This window comes from Monodelphis domestica, chromosome 4 (genome assembly GCF_027887165.1).
Source record: "Monodelphis domestica isolate mMonDom1 chromosome 4, mMonDom1.pri, whole genome shotgun sequence".
Taxonomy (NCBI): Eukaryota; Metazoa; Chordata; class Mammalia; order Didelphimorphia; family Didelphidae; genus Monodelphis; species Monodelphis domestica.
In genome coordinates this window covers 175,110,055-175,130,102 of record NC_077230.1, presented here as the reverse complement: position 1 = coordinate 175,130,102, position 20,048 = coordinate 175,110,055, and the positions used below count along the sequence as shown (strand labels likewise).

General features: G+C 36.0%; 1 protein-coding gene across 44 annotated transcripts in view; it reads left to right on the top strand.

The window, feature by feature from the left end:
- LOC100016606 (sodium channel protein type 1 subunit alpha) overlaps window positions 1-19,376 on the top strand; it is a 248,514-nt gene extending 229,138 nt beyond the window's left edge. For all 44 annotated transcript variants that reach the window (XM_056797257.1, XM_056797237.1, XM_056797250.1 and 41 more), the window contains 4 exons: window positions 4,836-4,973; window positions 12,030-12,134; window positions 14,663-14,933; window positions 16,063-19,376. In XM_056797257.1, the coding sequence (XP_056653235.1) occupies window positions 4,836-4,973; window positions 12,030-12,134; window positions 14,663-14,933; window positions 16,063-17,228 (1,680 nt within the window). In that variant the 3' untranslated portion in view covers window positions 17,229-19,376. The remainder of the gene's footprint in view (window positions 1-4,835; window positions 4,974-12,029; window positions 12,135-14,662; window positions 14,934-16,062) is intronic.
- Window positions 19,377-20,048: the final 672 nt, after the last annotated feature.

Below are 20,048 nucleotides of genomic sequence, written 5' to 3'. Positions count from 1 at the left end.
TAGAGCAGAGAAAGAGGAACCAGAGATAAAGCCTTAGAAGAGGGCAGAATATGTATGAAGATCCATCAAAGGAGTGTGAGGAAGAAAAGTCAAGGGAATGGGAAGAGAATAAAGAAAGAGCAATGTCAAAAACAGAGAGAGGAGTTGTATTCAAGAGTAATGAAGGAATGGTCAATAGTATCAAATGTTTAAAAACACTGGAACAAAATATCTGGTGTTTCAGGACATACAGATACACCACAACAAACTGAAAGGGATTCATCTGACCAGTTAAGGAAGTACTCATGCTAATGAGATATTGTGTCCACTAAGTGTTGAATAATAAGTAATACTTCATTATTCTTATTCCAAAAATATCTCTTAAAGATCAAAGTAGGTCTGCAACCACTGGTTTATCCTAACCATGCCCCTAATAATTTTAATAATGACTTTTTTAAGCTAGACCTGTGACTTCATTGGCATAAGAAAGAAACAAGAATACTCTTTCCTAATACACATCAGCTCTTTATAGGTGACTTAGTCTTAGTTCAAAAGTATACAGCTTTTATAACATTATTAACTATTATTATTTTCTCAGTAAAAAGCCTGGAAACAGACATCTTCACTTCCTCTCCTCTCACTCAGTTCTTAACCCTTTGCAAACTGTCTTTCAGCTTCATCATTCAACTAAAATTGCTCTGTTCAAAGTTGCCAGTGAAGTCTAATTGATTACTCATTGTCTTTTTTCAGCCCTAATTCTTTCAACCTGCTATATTTAGCACTGCTGATTACCCTCTTCTAAATACTCTTTGAATTTAAGGTTTTCATGGGACTATTTTGTGTAGTTAAGTTCCTAATTTTTTATTGCTTTTTTTCAGTCTCTTTTATTGGTTCATCAACCATATCATGGTCCCTAATATAAATTGTTTACCAGAGTTCTGTCCTATACCCTCTTCTTTTGGCACATTAATTTCATTATTTAAGTATTATTACCACTTACACCTTTACATAAATATTTAGTACCTCCCTATTGCCTAAGGAAGGAAAGAAGGATTTATTAAGCAATTTCTGTTTGCCAGACACTATGCTAAATTCTGGGGGCATAAATATAAGAAAAAAGAAAGCACTCAAGGTGCTAACATACTTTGGAGGGAAGCCAACACACGCAAGACAGAAGAGGGAGATAAGTGTTTAGGGAGGTAAGGGTGGAAGAAGTCAGAAGGGAAAAGTGATAAAAGTATCTGGCACAAGGGCATAAGTTTTGAAATTGTAAATCTTAAAACTGCTCAGACACTACTTCAGAAGATTTGATTAGGCTATTCCCCATTTTTAACAATGGAGGTACTTGGTCAGGAATGTATTGAGAACTTTTCAAATTACTCCATCCTACTCAGACAGTGCCTTAGGGGAAGATAAAGTTGCAAACTCCTGATTGAACAATGAAAAGTCCCTAACGCATACTTTTAGTGAAGCTAAAACCTTAAGCTAGGTCTATTTTTTAGATCTAATACAAAAAAGGTGCTCAGTACCTATAAAGGTTAAATTAGTACCTAAAAGGTCAAGCAACTTACAAAAGGCAAGCTTTACAAAAGAGGTGTGAAGTACTCAGTAGATTTAATCTAACCAGAGAAGATGAGAACAAAAGAAGATGAGAACTAAGAATGGGCAGTCCTGGGAAAAAGTGTCTACTGTGATTGGTAGATGTGAAAATTTAGAGGAGGTGACATAAGTGAAAATTTCTTTAAAAGGAAGGTACTTTTTGAGTTGGAGTTAATTCAGTTTGGAAATTGAATTGGAGTTGTAGTTCAGAATTGAAGTAAGGACATTTTGAATGGAGTTCACAATTGAACCCAGTTTGGAGACGATCTTGTGGTGAGTGATAAAGACTGACTCGTTCTCCCTTAGGCTTAGGCGTAGGCCATTTTGGCCTAGGCCCTTTTATACTGGTTGGCTCACCCTGAGCCAGAGCAATTAATTCTCTCTCTCTCTCTCTCTCTCTCTCTCTCTCTCTCTCTCTCTCTCTCTCTCTCTCTCTCTCTCTCTCTCTCTCTCTCCCTCCCTTAATTCCTCCATTTATATTAATTAAAATCCCCATAAATGCCAGCTGACTTGGGTATTTTTATATTTTGGGAATTTCCCATGGTGACCACTTATTTTAGATTTTGAGTCAAAACACTAAAATTATCTTTACAGTTTGGTCAAAACCTTTACAGTTTTGGCAATTCACAGTCTTGGCAAACCACATTTTCATGATTACAAAATCCAGAAGCCAGGAACAGAACCAATAAGAGAATGAAAAGCCTCTACAAAATGGAGGTCCCATAAAGAACTCACCAATGGGAGAAAAAGGGTGGGTCTTATAGAAGAATGTTCCAGATTGAGAAGACTGAAGGGATATTTGTATATCCCTGCATAAGGGGGGGTCTGAGGCCCCGTGGGAAGTTCCAGATAAGACAATTGTAGAAATATGGTTTTCAAGTCTAGAAACTAGGAGCAGAACCAAGAGGAAATGTTATTAATATAAATTCCTTAATCTAGAATTTAACACCCTTCATGTTCTGACTCCAAACTATATCTCCAAGGTAATTTCACATTTTCTGCTCATCACACATGCACTCTATATGTTGGCTAAACTGGACTATTTACTCTTTCCTAAACTCAACATATCATTTAATGCCTCATGTATTATATGAGGCATTATATAAGGTTTATATAAGTCATTTCCATGTCTGACATATTCCTCACTACTCTTTTTAAAAGATTTCATTTGGAGTGGTTTATTAAGTTCTTTTAAAAATGTATTATTTGTCTGTGAAAGGCACCACTGCCTTTCATTATATTTATACATACAAATTGTTACAGCTACTATAATTATAGCTTTATTACACTTATCTCTCTTGATATTATCTCACCAATAGAAACTTGTTAATTATTTGTTAACATTTCATTTTTTTTTGTTTGTACTGTACCTGGCACAGTTCCTTATCCTTAGCAGGCCCCTAATAATTATTTATTGAATTGTTTGTTGACATAGATCTCAACTTCTCTATGCTTTAGAAGATGATATTTGTGGGATACTATTGCCCCCCCCCAAATCTATCATCTAGCTGTCACTGATTATCTAGGCTGATCTTCATCCCATATAGAGTCCTTTGAGACATTTTTTTATCCATTCTCCAAGCCCTTCTAATTTAGCATCAATCAGCTGTGCTTTACTAATACTGCCCTCAAGAATCTTAATTATTAAAAGGGAATATGAAAGTAAGATTCTAGTGAAGGAAAATAACAGTGTTAATTTCTCATGAGATAATTTAAGAAATGTAATTTTCACTAACATCTGTGCAAATATCTGGATGAAGACTAGAATATTTGTCAGTAACCTAGAAGGATAGAGAACTGGATATTGTCAGGAAAACTGAGCACAAAACTAGTCTGAGACATTTACTAGCTATGACTGTAGATAAGTCACTTAATCTCTGTCTGACTTAGTTTCTTCATATGCAAGATGACAATAATATAAGCACCTACCTCCAGGAGTTGTTGTGAGAATAAAGTGGGATAAAATTGTAAAGTACTTTGCAAACCTTGCATCATTGTATAAAATGTCAACTATTGTTATTATTAGCTGCTTTTGTATATCATGCCAAAACTCTGGACATTTCTAAGCATATCTTAAACATACTGGAATTAAGGAATAAGCTTTTATTAGTTAAAATGATCAAGCAAAAAAGATAAAAGAGAATTCCTTAAATGTTTAAGAGTATGCCAAGAAAAATTAATAAGGAAAGTTTTCATAATATTATTGTAACTATGCTTACTAATTGAAAGTAGATATGAGAAAGTGAGAATAAATTGTCTTTCTTTGAAATAATCCTTCAAATTATTTGCTTTCATTAAATCTCACTAGTATTAATGATTCATTCAAAATTTTTTAATAATAATGTATTCAAAGAGATCATGCTTTGCAAAAAAAGAATAAAGATGAATAAATATACAATAAACATGTCAATCCTCAATGTAAAAGGATCGATTTTTCCAACACCAGATTTTGTTATTAAATTTTACAAATCCTATTGCTGATGTAGTTGTGAAATGATCCAACCATCCTGGAGGGCAATTTAGAACTATGCCCAAAGAGCAACAAAAGAATGTCTGCCCTTTGATCCAGCCATAGCACTGCTGGGTCTGTACCCCAAAGAGATAATGGACAAAAAGACTTGTACAAGAATATTCATAGCTATGCTCTTTGTGGTGGCAAAAAAAAACTTGAAAATGAGGGAATGCCCTTCAATTGGGGGATGGCTGAACAAATTGTGGTACATGTTGGTGATGGAATACTATTGTGCTAAAAGGAATAATAAAGTGGAGGAATTCCATGGAGACTGGAACAACCTCCAGAAAGTGATGCAGAGCGAAAGGAGCAGAACCAGGAGAACATTGTACACAGAGACTGATACACAGTGGCACAATTGAATTTAATGGGTTTTTCTATTAGTAGCAATGCAATGATCCAGAACAATTCAGAGGGATTTATGTGAAAGAACACTATCCACATTCAGAGGGAAAACTGTGGGTATAGAAACACGAAAGAAAAACAGCTGTTTGATTACATGGGTTGAGGGGGATATGATTGGGGATATAGACTCTAAATGATCACCCTAGTGCAAACAACAATAATATGGAAATAGGTTTTGATCAAAGACACATGTAGAAACTAGTGAAATTGCACACTGGCTATGGGAGGGGGTCAGGGGAAGTGGGGAGAAGAACATGATTCTTGTAACCAGGGGAAAATATTCTAAATTGACTAAATAAAATTTTCAAAAAGATTTTTGCAAATCCTTCTTGTTTTATAGGTGGAACTACAGCCCAAATATGAAGACAACCTTTACATGTATCTTTACTTTGTTATTTTCATCATCTTTGGATCATTCTTCACTTTGAATCTGTTCATTGGTGTCATCATTGATAATTTCAATCAACAAAAAAAGAAGATAAGTATTCATTACATTGTCTAACACACTTTGCCAGCAGGTGGGGATGGGAGTGAGGGGAGGTTTTGGGAATGAAGGTGGGAATGGTGGAATAGTGTGTTCTGGAACTTTACTGGGGCAAAGACTGCTGGTTTAGAAGATAATTCCACCAATGCATATAAGTAACTCCTATATCATTTATATTTCCAGAGAAGTACCTGGGTCACTGTGAGGTTAACCTAATTACACATAAAGCTAATGTGTCAGAGACTGGTCTTGAACCAGTTTTCCTTCAAGGGTTATTTTTTATTATATTATTATATTATATTATATATACAAAACTATATTTTGTAACCTGGATCCCTTTACCAGTTTGTTGAAACCTATGAACTCCTCAATGAATCTGTTTAAATCCATAAAACACATAGAATTAAAAAGGAAACCAATTATATTGAAATACAGTTACAAAAATAAAAGTTTATTTTAAGTTCACAGACCTTAGTTAAAGAACCTTTGTAAATAATCCAATGTCATCCTTTTATCTACTTCACTAGTGATAAAATAGAATAGAATAGAAAAGTAATGGGTCTTAGAAATTACTTTGAAAACCATAAATTAACATTAAATTATATTGTATTTTTATTTCTTTTGTTAAAACATTGCTCAGTTCACTTTAATCTGGTTTCCAATGGAGTTTTATGAGGAATTTGACACCATTGCATTACATCATGCTACTTCTTCCTGATCTGCAAAAATAGATCAATCAATATTAGTGGTTTAGTTCTAAAATGATCATTTCAGAACTTCAGAGTGGAAGAGAACTCCAGTGTCTGCTTAATCTAGTCTATAGATTATAATGATAATGATCATAAAAATAATCATAGCTTTCATCTATATGGTGCTTTAAGGTTTGCAAAGTGCTTTACAAATCTTATTTAGTTTTATCCTCACAATAACCCTGGGGTAGGGGTACTATTAGTATCCACATTTTACAACTGGAAAAGTTGTGGTTTAAAGAGATTAAATTGACATGCTTGGGGTCACACAGTCAGTCTGAGGCCAGATTTCAACTCAGGGCTTCTAGCCTGCCTGACAAGTGGTCATTCATCCAGTCTTTTTAAAGATTTCCAGCAAAAAAGGAATATGCCATTTCATGGAGTTGCCTATTCCTTTTGGGAAATTAATTTTCTAGAAATTCGTAATTAGAAATTTTTTCTTGAAATAAAACCTGAATTTGCCTCTTTGTAAATTGTACCTATTTTTCTTAATTACACGGGGGGGCTGGGGGGGGTTGAGTACACAGAATAAGACAAATCCCTCTTCCACATGAGAGCCCTTATCACACACATTCATACACACCCACACCCACACCCACCCACACACACACACACACACACACATGCATTTTTTGTAGTTCTCTGCTTCCTTCAGATCATTCAGAGGATTAGTACTATTGACAGGATTCTTGCAGTTCCCTTCCCCATGCTCTGTTGTTTCTTTAGCATGTAGTCCTGCATTTTTCAGTTAAAATAGGTATTTGTCCAAACAACTCCTCTAGTCTGTTGTCAATTACAAGGGTATTGACTGCCTTCTTGTGAAAAATTATGTTGGCTCCAGATATGATGTAATTTGGAGAGTTCAGCATTGCCAAGAAAACTACATACAGTTGGGGTAGAGTTTGCTATAGAAAAGTCATGTCCATAGGGATTGGAGTCCAAACTCTTGTTATGTTGGTCACAGTCCCAATGGCATTTTCAATTTTTCCAGCTACTGTGTTGTAGATAACACAGTAGCTCTAATATATTGCCACTACTCCCACCACAGAAGATCAGAACAGTAGCTGCAACATAATCATTTGTTCTTTCCACCGCCCTTTCTTTAGCTCAGTTGGTTATAGAGCTATTGTATCTCTATGTCTATTCTTTCCCCAGTCTCTAACTGTCAGGAGCTAACAGTTAGAAATGTCTATTGTTAGATCTCAGGCATTGCCTATATAGGATCCAAGATGGAGATCCTATATGCTGGCTGCCCTAGCACAGCCCTTTTTTAAATGGTTTCTCTTTCCCCTGCATTCCAACTGTCACAGAGTGGCAGTTGGTGAATGTTTTCTAGTAGTCCCTGTTCTCCTCCACTGGGAATTAAGCTGTCTTTGTTGATCCTGTCTGGTAACTCTTAGGCAGTGCCACTCAACAAGGCTACCAGCCTGAAGAGTTCCAACTGTCAGTTTTGTGACACTAACAGTTGGTCACTAACAGTTTTTCTATAATGAAGATTCTTTTGAAAATCTGGGGTGCCAAGATGTGCCAGCATCAACTCTGTCAGTATAGAGAGTGAGAGGAAAGTAGAGACCTCCCCTCTCAAAGCGGGGTTCAGGGGAGACAGCTGCTGTTTAACTTGGCCAAGGGAGAGGAGAGGGGGAGTGAGTAGTTCCCCCCTTCAAGCCTCCCCTCAGCTGCTCACCCCAAACTGCCTCTTGACTTCCCTCTACTACTAATATCTTTCCTCAGAGAGAGAGAGTTACCCTCCCCCCTCAAGCTGGAACTGTTTCCCACTCACACTAGAGTCAGTTGGGGAAAGGCGACAAACTTTATTCTAACTGATCAATTTGGGAATAACACAAGGAATGGCTGTGAGAAGGGTTTTTATGAGGGAAGAGGGAAAAAGGTGTCCCTATTCTAGTTACCCTTATCTCCCTCCTCAAGTTGGGGAACCCAGGCCTTGGCAGCCTTGGGCTCTGAGAGATTCAGGCTTGAATGGCCCTGGTCTTGGTCCATGGGCACAGTTCAGACCCAGGGCACCAGGAGCTGTGAGGTGATCTTGTCAGCTGCTTGGCTGTCTTCTCCAACTGCCCCTTCAATTGGGAATTGGTGGGGGGAAGAGTGTCCAAATCACCAGGAGAAAGATGTAAGTTTTCCTCAGGAGCAAAGTCTTGACCAGACCTTTCCTTAGGCTGTTTTAGGATTGAGAACCAACTGACTCTCTCTGATAGAAACTCTTGCTCTCTCAAGATTCTAGAATATCTGTTGGGGTCCCCCCCCCCGTGACTGAGACTCCATCAATTTCCCAGACTGTAAACTCCAGCTCTAGGGTTTGAAACCTCTATCACAAGTATCATGCCACACCTTTAAATATTTAATTTATTACCTTCCCTTAATCCAATCTTTTATATTACTTTTTAGATCTGCATTGATTAAGTTCCAGTGCATCGATTTTAAATAGTTTCTAATTTCTCTTCTCAAAATTGCTTCTCATTTAACTGTCAAAAAAATTTCATTTCTGAGTGCTTCCTATACTACCTAAGCTAACTTCTTCTGCAGAACTTTAGTGCATAGGGTCCTTCTTACCTGTCCTTCCCACCCATCCTTTCTTTGAATCTTTTGATATATGTTCTTCCAAAATCTAACATTCATATCAGACTATACCAGATATTCTTCTCTTCTCTAAAAGATTATCTAAAATAGAAAGCTCCTCATTTCTCATTGGTTCAGTTACTGTCTATATAGCCTCTATATCAAGCATGCCTGGAATAGTGTCTTCCTTATTTAGCACCCTCACCAGCTACTTTGTATTTATTCGTTTTTATTTTTATTTTTTCCAGATAACCTATCAGTACAATTTTTAATAATTGTTTCCTGGCATTTTGTGATCCATATTCTCCCCCTTTCTCCTGCTTCTCTTTTTTCCCCAAGATAGAAGGTAATAGAATAAGAGTTATACATGAGTTACTAAACAATGCATATTTTGATGTTCATCATGTTATGAAAGAAGACACATACTGCTTACATTTAGAGACAAATTTATAGATGAAATAAAATGAAGAATGGCTTGCTTCAATCTGCATTGAAACTTCATCTGTTTCTTCTAAAGCAATGGTCAGCCATAAGTCCCTTGGAGTTGTCCTGAATCCTTGCCTTGCTGATAATAGCTAAATCATTCACAGTTGGTCATCACAGACTATTGTTACTTGGTACAATATTCTCCTTGTTCTGTTCACTTCACTTTGCATCACTTCATATAAATCATTTCAGGTTTTTTGTGATAATCTCATCTATCTATTTATTCTTCTTACATTTAGTATGTGTAAAGATGTGTGTGTATTTGTTGCCATCATCAGATGAAACTGCCTTGAGAGTAAATGATTTTTTTTTTGTATTTCGAACCCTAAAGCCTAATAACAGTGCCTTGGACATAGTTATCACTTAATGTCCATTGGTTTATAGCCCTCTAAGTGATTTATCAACTCTCAAACCTACATAATCAGCTTTCATCACCCTCCTGACTCCAGTCCTGACACTAACTGCCTGCTAGACATCTGCCCCATGATATTCCATAGACCTCTCAAATTCAACATGTCCAAAATGTAACTAATTATCTTTTTCCCCAAAATCCACTCTTCTTACTTTCCCTATTTATGCTGAGGCTTTGCTTACCCCAATACAACATCACTTTGCATTTACTTTTGGGGAACCCATTAGTATATAAAGCTGGGTGGGGGAGACACTTCCTTAACTAAAGTGGATCTTTTATAACGTAAAGCCTTTGAAAGTTGTCAAAGGAATGAAGAAGTGAAATGCATTCGCTAGGATAACACATCCAATAGATTTCAGTGGTGGGACTCAACCCCAGGTTTTTCCTGACTCTAAGACTGGGTCCCTGGCCTTAATTAGCTAATTATATATACATACATACATACATACATATATATATATATACATATGTGGGTGTATTTACATGTATATATAATTACATTTTATTTACATATATTTACAGACATACATATATGTTACATCTTTATATATGTGTTTGTATGTATTTCATATTGGTATTCACATTGTCTCCTCCAAGTAAATTAGAAGATCCTTGAAGCACACCATTTCAGTTCTGTTGAATTGAACTTACTCCATTATTTTCACTTCACCAAACAGCTCCTCCCCAGCATTAAGAATTATCTGACCAAGAATATAATTTCCCCTTCACTTTTTGAAATATGGCATTATCATTAAAGCAAATCAGCAACTTACTAGCACTCTGTTTTTAGCAGACAGAGTGAGTTCTGGTAGATAGCCAGATAACTGTCATCTTCTAGTACTACTGTATGATGCATCTGGCCCAGGCTTGTAACCTCCATCCTCAACTTTTCATATTGATATGGTGGCAGAAAATAGAGGAGCCATCTTTGCATCAGTAAAGTTCTCAAAAATTTCTGTATCCTTTCTCAAAATCCTTTAGGCCAGAGGTGTCAAAAAACAGGCCTGCATAAAACCCACAACCCTCCTGAATGTGGCTTAAACCAAATTAAGATGTAATTCATAATCTTTTTACAATAAGTTATAATTAAACAAAGAAAAAATTTAAATTTAAAAGTAATTTAAGTAAGCAGCTGGGCTGCACAGTGGATTGAGAATCAGGCCCAGAGATGGGAAGTCCTGGGTTCAAATCTGGCCTCAGATACTTCCTAGTTGTGTGACCCTGTGCAAGTCACTTAACCCCCATTGCTTAGCACTTACTGCTCTTCTGACTTGGAACCAATTGGTTCCAAGACTGAAGGTCAGGGTTTAAAAAAAAGTAATTTAATATGCTGTCTAAGAATTCTTCTAAATAGATTCATGGTCTCTGTTTCTATTTAAGTTTGATACCACTGCTCTAGGCCATGTGCCTTATGGAATTTTGATTCTATTCTCTATATTTGAAAGATCAACTCCATCTTATATGTTGCTGATGTGAGACCATGGATTTCATTACTCGTTCCTTTCTTAGATTTTGTCTCCTATGGACTTCTGGGTATTCCAAAGCTTTTCTTTCTTTCTTTTTTTTTAACCCTTACCTTCTATCTTATTTCAATACTGTGTATTGATTCCAATGTATAAAAGGGATAAAAGCCACGTAATGGGTGTTAAATGACTTGCCTAGGGTCACACAGCTAGGAAATGTGTTAAACCATATTTGAACCCAATACCTCCCAAATCTAGGCCTGGTTCTTAATCCACTGAGCCATCTACTTGTCTTTCAGATGGATACCATCTTCTTAACCAAATATTCTCTTTTGAAACCTAATTTTCTCTCTTGAATTCCTTGCATTCAATGGATAACAATAATGAAGACACCATCTCTTCTTCCTCTGTAGTCTTGAGCTTCTTGCACAATCAATCCATAAACATTTCTTAGGCATCTGCTATGTAAAACTGTGACACCTTTGTTAGAGCTTTCTAGTTCCCTTTTGGCAATATCATCTGTATCTCACTTGGAGCTGAGAATAATCAGGCGTGGTAAGTCTTAGGAAGATCTCTATCAAGTCTTGTATACCTTCTTGTATACAACTCCCACTCTACTGGTTGATGGAAAACTGCTAGTGCTGATGAATCTGTTTTATCTTTGCCCTGAGATCAAATATCTGCTTCCTCTTAGCCTTTAGTTCCCTTCTTCTTGGAAAGAGCCTCGAATTTATTTGGGAGATGTTTCTAGTACCAGATTTTTAGTGGTTCTTCCCTCCCTCCTCTGTGTGACATTCTTCCATTCTTCCATTTCCTGTCAAAATTGAGGATTCATCTTTTTGTCTTCAGATGTTTTAAGTTCATTTTCATTTTGACAGCCCAGATGATTTTTGTTTTTAAATAAATTCTTCTTTGTTCCTGAATACTGGGAGCATTGAAAAGCATTCCTCGGGCCCTTTCATCTTATATTTTAGGAGGCAGAGAAGTCTGTAGTGTGAGCATATGTAAAAATTCTATGACTCTAGAACCAAGTGTTAGAAAAACACAAAACTATAGCTTATTTTATCTAAGGTAAAAGAAATATTCTCTTGAGCTTTTGGATATATTTATGGGAAAAAGAAAAAATAACTAGATATTGTCTTATCCCAAGAAATTACTTTTCACAGACTTTACAGACAAATTCTAACATGGCATTCGGGGGCAATATTAATACCTGAAACTTTTAAACCTCAAGGAAAAGCCTATGTTTACTTTTACATTTTCTACTTCTACTTCCTTTTTCATAGTCTTCCAATTGTAAATCCATGTTTCAAGGATTAAACCATAAAGAGACAATATTAACCAATTTTTTATTTCATTTCTATACTTTGGAGGCCAAGACATCTTCATGACAGAGGAACAGAAGAAATACTACAATGCAATGAAAAAATTGGGGTCCAAGAAACCACAAAAGCCAATACCAAGGCCAGGGGTAAGCTATGCTATGACTTTTATGCAAACAGATAAATTAAAAGATGTTTTTTCATAGCACTGTAAATATAATGTTACTTAAACTTGAATTTTTTTAGAAGACAAGATTTCATTGGTATGGTCACTTTCTCCCATCAATTCAGATAACAAATCTTCTATGCCTTAGTGCACCATCATTAAGAAGTAACTGCAGCTAAAAAATACATTATCTCCAGCCAAAATGGTGCTGAGACTTGATATTTAGTCAGGCTGGAGCTGTGGGAACAAAACTACAGTTATCCTTCTCTGCCCTTTTGAGCTTGTTAGGTCCTGATAGGGCTTGAATTCTCTTGGTATTGTCCTTGAGATCTCAAGCTCACCTTCTATATCACAGTAAGGCATCTAAATAGAGATTGAGTGGAAGGTTACTATCAGACAATTCCAAATTAAAGTAGTTTCCCCAATATCAAGGATAATTATATGAGACTTGCTGTGTGATGAAAATTGCTTGGTACTTTGGGAGGATATATATATATATATATATATATATATATATATATATATATATATATATATATATAAAGAGAAGAAACAGTCCTGCTCTCAAGCAATTTATAACCAGATTACAAATCTATTCTAATTGTCATGTTAGACACAAAAATGCTACTGGTGCTGGTTCAGTGACCACTATTGGCAATTCACATTTATATATCTTTTTATGCATGCTATGGCAATCAGTTCAGCAAAACATTCCAATCATAGCTAACATTTTATATAGTTCTTTAACATTTACAAAATATTTTACATTATATTATTTTGCTTGGTCCTCACAACAACCCTTAAAGTAGGTGCTATCATTATCCCCATTTTAAAGATGAGAAACTGAGGCTCAGGAAAGATATTTGCCCAGGCTCACACAACTTGAGAAAGGAGATTTGAATCTACATCTTCCTGACTCGCAAGTCTTGCACACTAAGCACTGTGTCAATATACCTAATCTATTTAAACCTCTGCTCACAACAACCCTGCAAGATAATTCCCATTTTACAAATTGATCTGGGGCTAAGGGAGTTTAAATGACTTAGCCATGGTTAAGCAACTAAGTAGAACCAAGACATACCTTTTGACTCCCAAACAAATGCTCTTTCCTTTGGGCTTCTTATATATGAACTTAGAGTGATTTTAGATGACTTTAGAAATCAATAGTAAGCAAAGTAGTATGCCCTAAAGAACATTAGACTTGAAATCAAAATACAGGATTTTAAATCATGATTCTTCTACTTACTGCATTGTGTTCTCCAAGTTACATAACCACTCTGTCTAGTTTCTTTGTCTGTAGGACTGGGGTGATAATACTTGTACTATTTACTTTAAAAGAGCACATGGGTGCTATTGGTGGTGGATAAAAATCCAGAAACCACTTCTAAAAACTTATATTCATATGACACACTGCATATGTTACAACACAGTTCTTGGCACGTTGTAAGCACTTGATCAATACAGAATTCCTGTAACAAGAACATTTTGCAGACTGTAAATTTTTCAAATCCTCTTGGTTTCTATTACTATGGGTATTTCCTATTAATACAAGAAACAACTTAGTAGACAGCGCTGAAGAACTGCTATGATAAGCCTCTCTGAACTTAAACTAATTCTTGGGTAAGAGACAAAAAGTTCACCACTAAGGTCATACTGGACGCCTTTCCAGTTTGAGAGGATGTGGCAAAGCTTGCACCAAAGTCAGCCCTTTGAGAATCTGAGATCGTCTCCATGACTTCTCACAGTAAGGACTTCAGTAGAAGGTAGACATACAAAGCATGACTTAAAAGTGAGCTTTCATTACAGTTACAGTTGCTGTTGATAAATAGTTAACAAGGCTTACATTTCTGTGAAGAACTAGGTAGCCTACTTTCTGGGAATAAATTTGCCAAAGTAAAAATGTAAAAAAATTTGTAAAAGTAAAAATGCATCTAGTACATCAGGGAAGAGGGGTACCTTGAAAATTGGTAATCAAGAAAGCCATTTATCTTAGAGCAAGGGCAAATCCTTAGAAATAAAGTTTTTTGTTATTCCAAACAGTAATAAGTGAGGCAACATGGTATCATAGAAGAGTGCCTGACTTGGTCTCAAGAGACCTGGGTACAAATCCTTGCCCTGACACTGATCTAATTTGGAACCTTTAGTAAATAATTTTAATTTTTCTGACCTTGTTTTCAGATATATAATTTGGAATAATAACCTGTAGTACCCAATTATTATGGAAAAAAAAACATTTTATCAATCCTCCAGTGCTACAAAATTGTCAGCTATTATTTTCATTATTGTATTTTATTATTACCATTTTAATTGTCATTTTTATTATCATTATTTTTATTATAATAGAGCCAGGAATAGAATGTAGCTCTTTGAGAACTGATAAAATGCTCTGCTACATCATTCTGCCTCCTTTATTCCATGCTTCTTAGGACCAGTAGTAAAAAGAAAAAATAGCGCTTCAGTATTGATACATACATGCAAGGCATGATTACTAAAGTAATTTCTTCTCTTCAGAACAAATTCCAGGGAATGGTCTTTGATTTTGTAACCAGACAAGTATTTGATATCAGCATCATGATTCTCATCTGTCTTAATATGGTTACCATGATGGTGGAGACTGATGATCAGAGTGATGAAATGACTAGCATTCTATCCCGGATTAACCTTGTGTTCATAGTCCTCTTCACTGGAGAATGTGTACTGAAGATGATCTCCCTCCGCCATTACTACTTCACCATAGGATGGAACATTTTTGATTTTGTGGTGGTCATTCTCTCCATTGTAGGTAAGAAGTAGTTGGTTTCATCTCACTTTAGCCTTCATAAAGATGAAAGGCTAAATTATCAAGAATAGAATAAATAAAAATAGGTGAAAAAATTCATCCTTGATTCATATTTAGCCTTAAATACAAGGGACCCTATGAGTAGACTTGAGAGTGTGATATTGTCTCCATATCTGAAATATATTTTTTTCTAGGAAAAAAAAACCAAGGCATTTCTGTAATTCTTCTTTTTCTAATTTTAAACATTTATATTTACCAAACACATAAGTAGAAAATTAATTTAAATAATAGATTTCTTATCCTGCTATCTTGGGTTTAATTGTCTACCTCATGAAGTAATCAAATTCTGAGAAATATTTTTCCTTAGAAATTGTCAAATGTTTACAATATTCATTTTAGTTCATTCAAACCCAGAGATGTGAATCTCTGAGTCAACAATCTAGTGCCTTTTAATTGGGGTGTCAGTTGATAATAATATATAGAATGGGCTTTTTTCCTAGAGCATGTTTTAGAGAAATGTTCCTCCCAGTAGATCTACTTTCCAGGCTCCAAGTCACTTACAGAGGTTGTCCTAGGTAATGCTGCTTAAACCTGTTACCCATAATGTAAGTATAATTTAGTGAGGCGTGACAACATCTAATCAAATTGGCCTTCCAGGAGTTATTTTTGTGATGAAAGGTAGTTCACACTTTATGGAGTTAACATTATAAACATCAAAACTATATAAGAATATCAACATACTCTACTTATAACTCAACTGAAAGTTTAGGAAATTTCAATCTTCATATAGCATTTGTTCTTTCTATGTTTCCCTAAATCCGACACATGGCATGGATAATTCTATCCATAAGCAAGCCCTCCTATGGGCTGTACCTATATTAGGCACTTAATAAATTAATAAAATGAGGGGATCAGATTTGATGACAAAATTCTTACTAGCTCTAATTCAATTCAAATGCTAAATAAATGATTTTTAAAATGTATTCACCTGTTTAAAATTAAACCAAATTTGAAGTTGTATTAATAAATATTAATAACCAGCTTGGTTATTCTTTTGTATCTTTAAACAGAGATTTTAAAAAAAGAATTCTTATATTGATAATATTTTCCCTTCATTTTTAATTTTTAACAGGTATGTTTCTAGCAGAGCTGATAGAAAAATATTTTGTGTCCCCTACCCTATTCCGTGTAATCCGTCTTGCCAGGATTGGACGAATCCTCCGTCTTATCAAAGGAGCGAAGGGTATCCGTACACTTCTCTTTGCTTTGATGATGTCCCTCCCTGCTCTGTTTAACATCGGGCTCCTGCTCTTCCTGGTCATGTTTATCTATGCCATCTTTGGAATGTCCAACTTTGCCTATGTCAAGAGGGAAGTTGGAATCGATGACATGTTCAACTTTGAGACCTTTGGCAACAGCATGATCTGCCTCTTCCAAATTACCACATCAGCTGGTTGGGATGGTTTGCTTGCACCCATTCTTAACAGTGGACCCCCAGACTGTGACCCTCAAAAAGTTCACCCTGGAAGCTCAGTCAAAGGAGATTGTGGCAACCCCTCTGTTGGGATTTTCTTTTTTGTTAGTTACATCATCATCTCATTCCTGGTGGTGGTAAACATGTACATCGCTGTAATCCTGGAGAACTTCAGTGTTGCTACTGAAGAAAGTGCTGAGCCACTGAGTGAAGATGACTTTGAGATGTTCTATGAGGTTTGGGAGAAGTTTGATCCAGATGCAACCCAATTCATGGAATTTGAAAAACTTTCTCAGTTTGCAGCTGCACTGGATCCACCTCTCAATTTACCACAACCAAACAAAATTCAGCTTATTGCCATGGATCTGCCCATGGTAAGCGGGGACCGAATTCACTGCCTTGACATCTTATTTGCTTTTACAAAGCGTGTCTTGGGTGAGAGTGGAGAGATGGATGCTCTCCGAATACAGATGGAAGAGAGGTTCATGGCTTCTAATCCTTCCAAGGCTTCCTATGAGCCAATCACCACGACACTGAAGCGAAAGCAAGAAGAAGTATCTGCTGTTATCATTCAGCGGGCTTACAGACGTCACCTTTTAAAGCGAACGGTAAAACAAGCCTCATTTACTTATAACAAAAACAAAATCAAAGGTGGGGCAAATCTACTGGTGAAAGATGACATTCTTATTGAAAACTCTATCACAGAAAAAACAGATCTGACCATGTCCACAGCGGCTTGCCCACCTTCCTATGACCGGGTAACAAAACCAATCCTGGAGAAACATGAGAGAGAAGACAAAGATGACAAGGCCAAAGGAAAGTAAATGAAAGCAACTAAAAATGATTGTGTGACAAATTGTTTACAGCCTAGGAAGGTAATGTATTTTTGTCAACAGGACTCCAGTAGGAGGTCTATGCCAAACTGACTGTTTTTACAAAAATATACTCTAAGGTCAGTGCCTATAATAAGACAGTGACCCCTCGTCAGCAAACTGTGACTCTGCATAAAGGGGAGACCGCCTTGACAAGAGGTTACTGTTCTCACTACCAGCTGACACTGCTGAAGAGAAGAGACAAATGGCTACTCAGACTGTAGGGACCAGTTTAAAAGGGGGTGCAAACCTAAAATTTTGGGTGGGGGGGGTAACATAAAGTACTTTAGTATAGTAATTGTATCCACTGTTTGCATCTCAACTGCCACATTTGTCATATTTTTACAAGATCTGTTAGTGGAATTCATCTTTTTTTTAATTCATATGTTGTTTATTATATGTGACTGTTATATGTGACTATTTTTGTAAATGGGGTTTATGTTGGGAAATGGGGTTAAGAACTACATTACAGGTATGACCTCTGAGGGTTCTACCCTATGGATCCTCTGCTATATACAGAGAAATGGTTTGCATGAAGGCATGCTGCACTTAAAGATCATGCATGAGAAAAAGATACAAGGACACCAATGGAATTTTAAATTATTTCAGTGTTTCTGGGATGGGAGTTGGGTAATAAATTGGAGGTGCTTATCTGATTGTGTTTGATCAAAGCCAGATAAGTCTTTTTATACCCAGAAAGCCTCCCCCATCCCCATCCAAGAACATAATTAAGTGGATCATTTTTTTTTTTAGGCAGGCCATTATATCTCAGTAGGTGCAAACTTCATACACACGTCTGGAGTCACAAATGTTATGTTTTTCTTTATCGTGTAAAACAGAACACAGAATTACATAATGAGGCAGCCCCTGGGGAAAAATAAAAGAATTGACCAAAAGAACCCTTTATAAAGTTCTGCTTAATCCTGTACTTTGTTTAGCCATCTTCAGCTCTCAACAAGGTTGACATGTACGTGTTAACAAAATGCCCTGTGTTATGTAAATAGACATTTTACTCTGTGGTGCATGTTTGAGCAAACAAATAATGACCAGAGCACAGTATTTATTGCATCAAATATGTACCACAAGAAGTGTAGAGTGCAAGCTTTCAACAGGTAATATAATGTATTCTGTACCATTAGAGATAGTTTGGATGCTATCAATGCATGTTTATATTGCCTATGCCACTGTATCCTGCTCTTTCCACTGTTGAGAATCTCCTACGTGAGAAACCACAAATCAGTGGTAAAGTCATGGAACTAGTCCAACAGAACTCATTCCTTTAAGTCATTAAGCAATAGTTTGCAGCACTTTAAGAGCTTTGGGGTTTGTATTTTTAAATTTTAAGTAAATAACTTATGGTGTATAGCCAGACTGTACAGACATGATACAAACTGCTTAACCTCTTATAAATGTGTTTAGAATTTTATAACCAAATATAAATAATGTAAAAAAAACATTTCATTTTATTTTTCAGCATTATGTACATAAAACAAGAAATGAAACTTAACTTCAGGTTGATGTCATAGTCACTTTTCTTACTTTCTGTCCATAGCACTTTCTCACAGAAGAAATTTGCTAGATGGGAAATGAAAAAGAACGGGTAGTTGTAGATTTCTGCTTTTTCAAAAATTATATTTGCAATTGTTAGATTCTTTAAATTTTAAAAGAAACAATGAGTTCACAAGTTGCTTCCACATTATACTTTGACATTTTAAAAAGGTGTGCATTTTTGTTGGAAATTTCTGGTACTGCCTGCATTGACAGTTTAAGGTGGTCATTCCCTTTGGTTCTAATCTTTACCCTTCCATTCTTTCTATTCCTTTGGAGACATGCAGCACTTGAACTGTCTGAAATATAATATGGGTTCCACCATATTTTCTTTTTCACAAGAACCAAATAGTAAACTTGTATGATCAGTCACATCAGAACATTTTGTATTTCTTACACAAACTGTAGACTCCTTCCTCCCCCTTCCCCCTTAAAACTACTTAAATAAACTGTATTTGTGAACTGCATGCAGGAAAATGCTACTATTACCCTAAATGATGCTAAGCAACATTACAAATGCGCCAAAATAATAAAGATTACTTTTTTATTGTATGTTTAGCTAACCTCTTTTTATCACTTTAAGGCATGTCACTTTATAATTACTATAGGCACTTTATAACTATCAGTGAAGCAGATCAACTTCCAACTCAGAGGAAGGAAAGAGGCAGAACGAGCTTTTAAAGCAACAATTGGACTTGATTGGACAGACACACACACAACACAAATTCAGTGTACAAAGCACTATGTCATCAGACTCTAAATATGCGATGAAGTGGTGCAATGGATATGAATAGAGTGCTGAATTTGGGGTCAGAAAACCTTGTTTAAAATCTGCCTTATGTATTAGTTATGTGACCCTTAGCAAATCACTTAACTTCTCAGACTCAGTTTCCTCATCTGTAAAATGGGGATAATAATAATAGCACCTACCTCACAGGGTTGTTGTGAGGACTGAATGAGATAACACATACAAAGTGACTTGCAAACCTAGAAGCACTCTATAACTGTTAACTAATATGATTAATATCTATTAAAATGACCTGAGCATGTCAAAAGAAAGATGCAAGTGTACAGCATCTTTCCACTATTCTGGCCACTGCCTTTCTCCACATCACAGAACAGCTAAGTCTTTTGTTGGTGGAGAAATTCACTGCTTCTATCAAGCTAAGTAAAAAAATATGGGAGTGTCTCCAAAGGTTTCTGTATGCCACCCAACAATTTTTT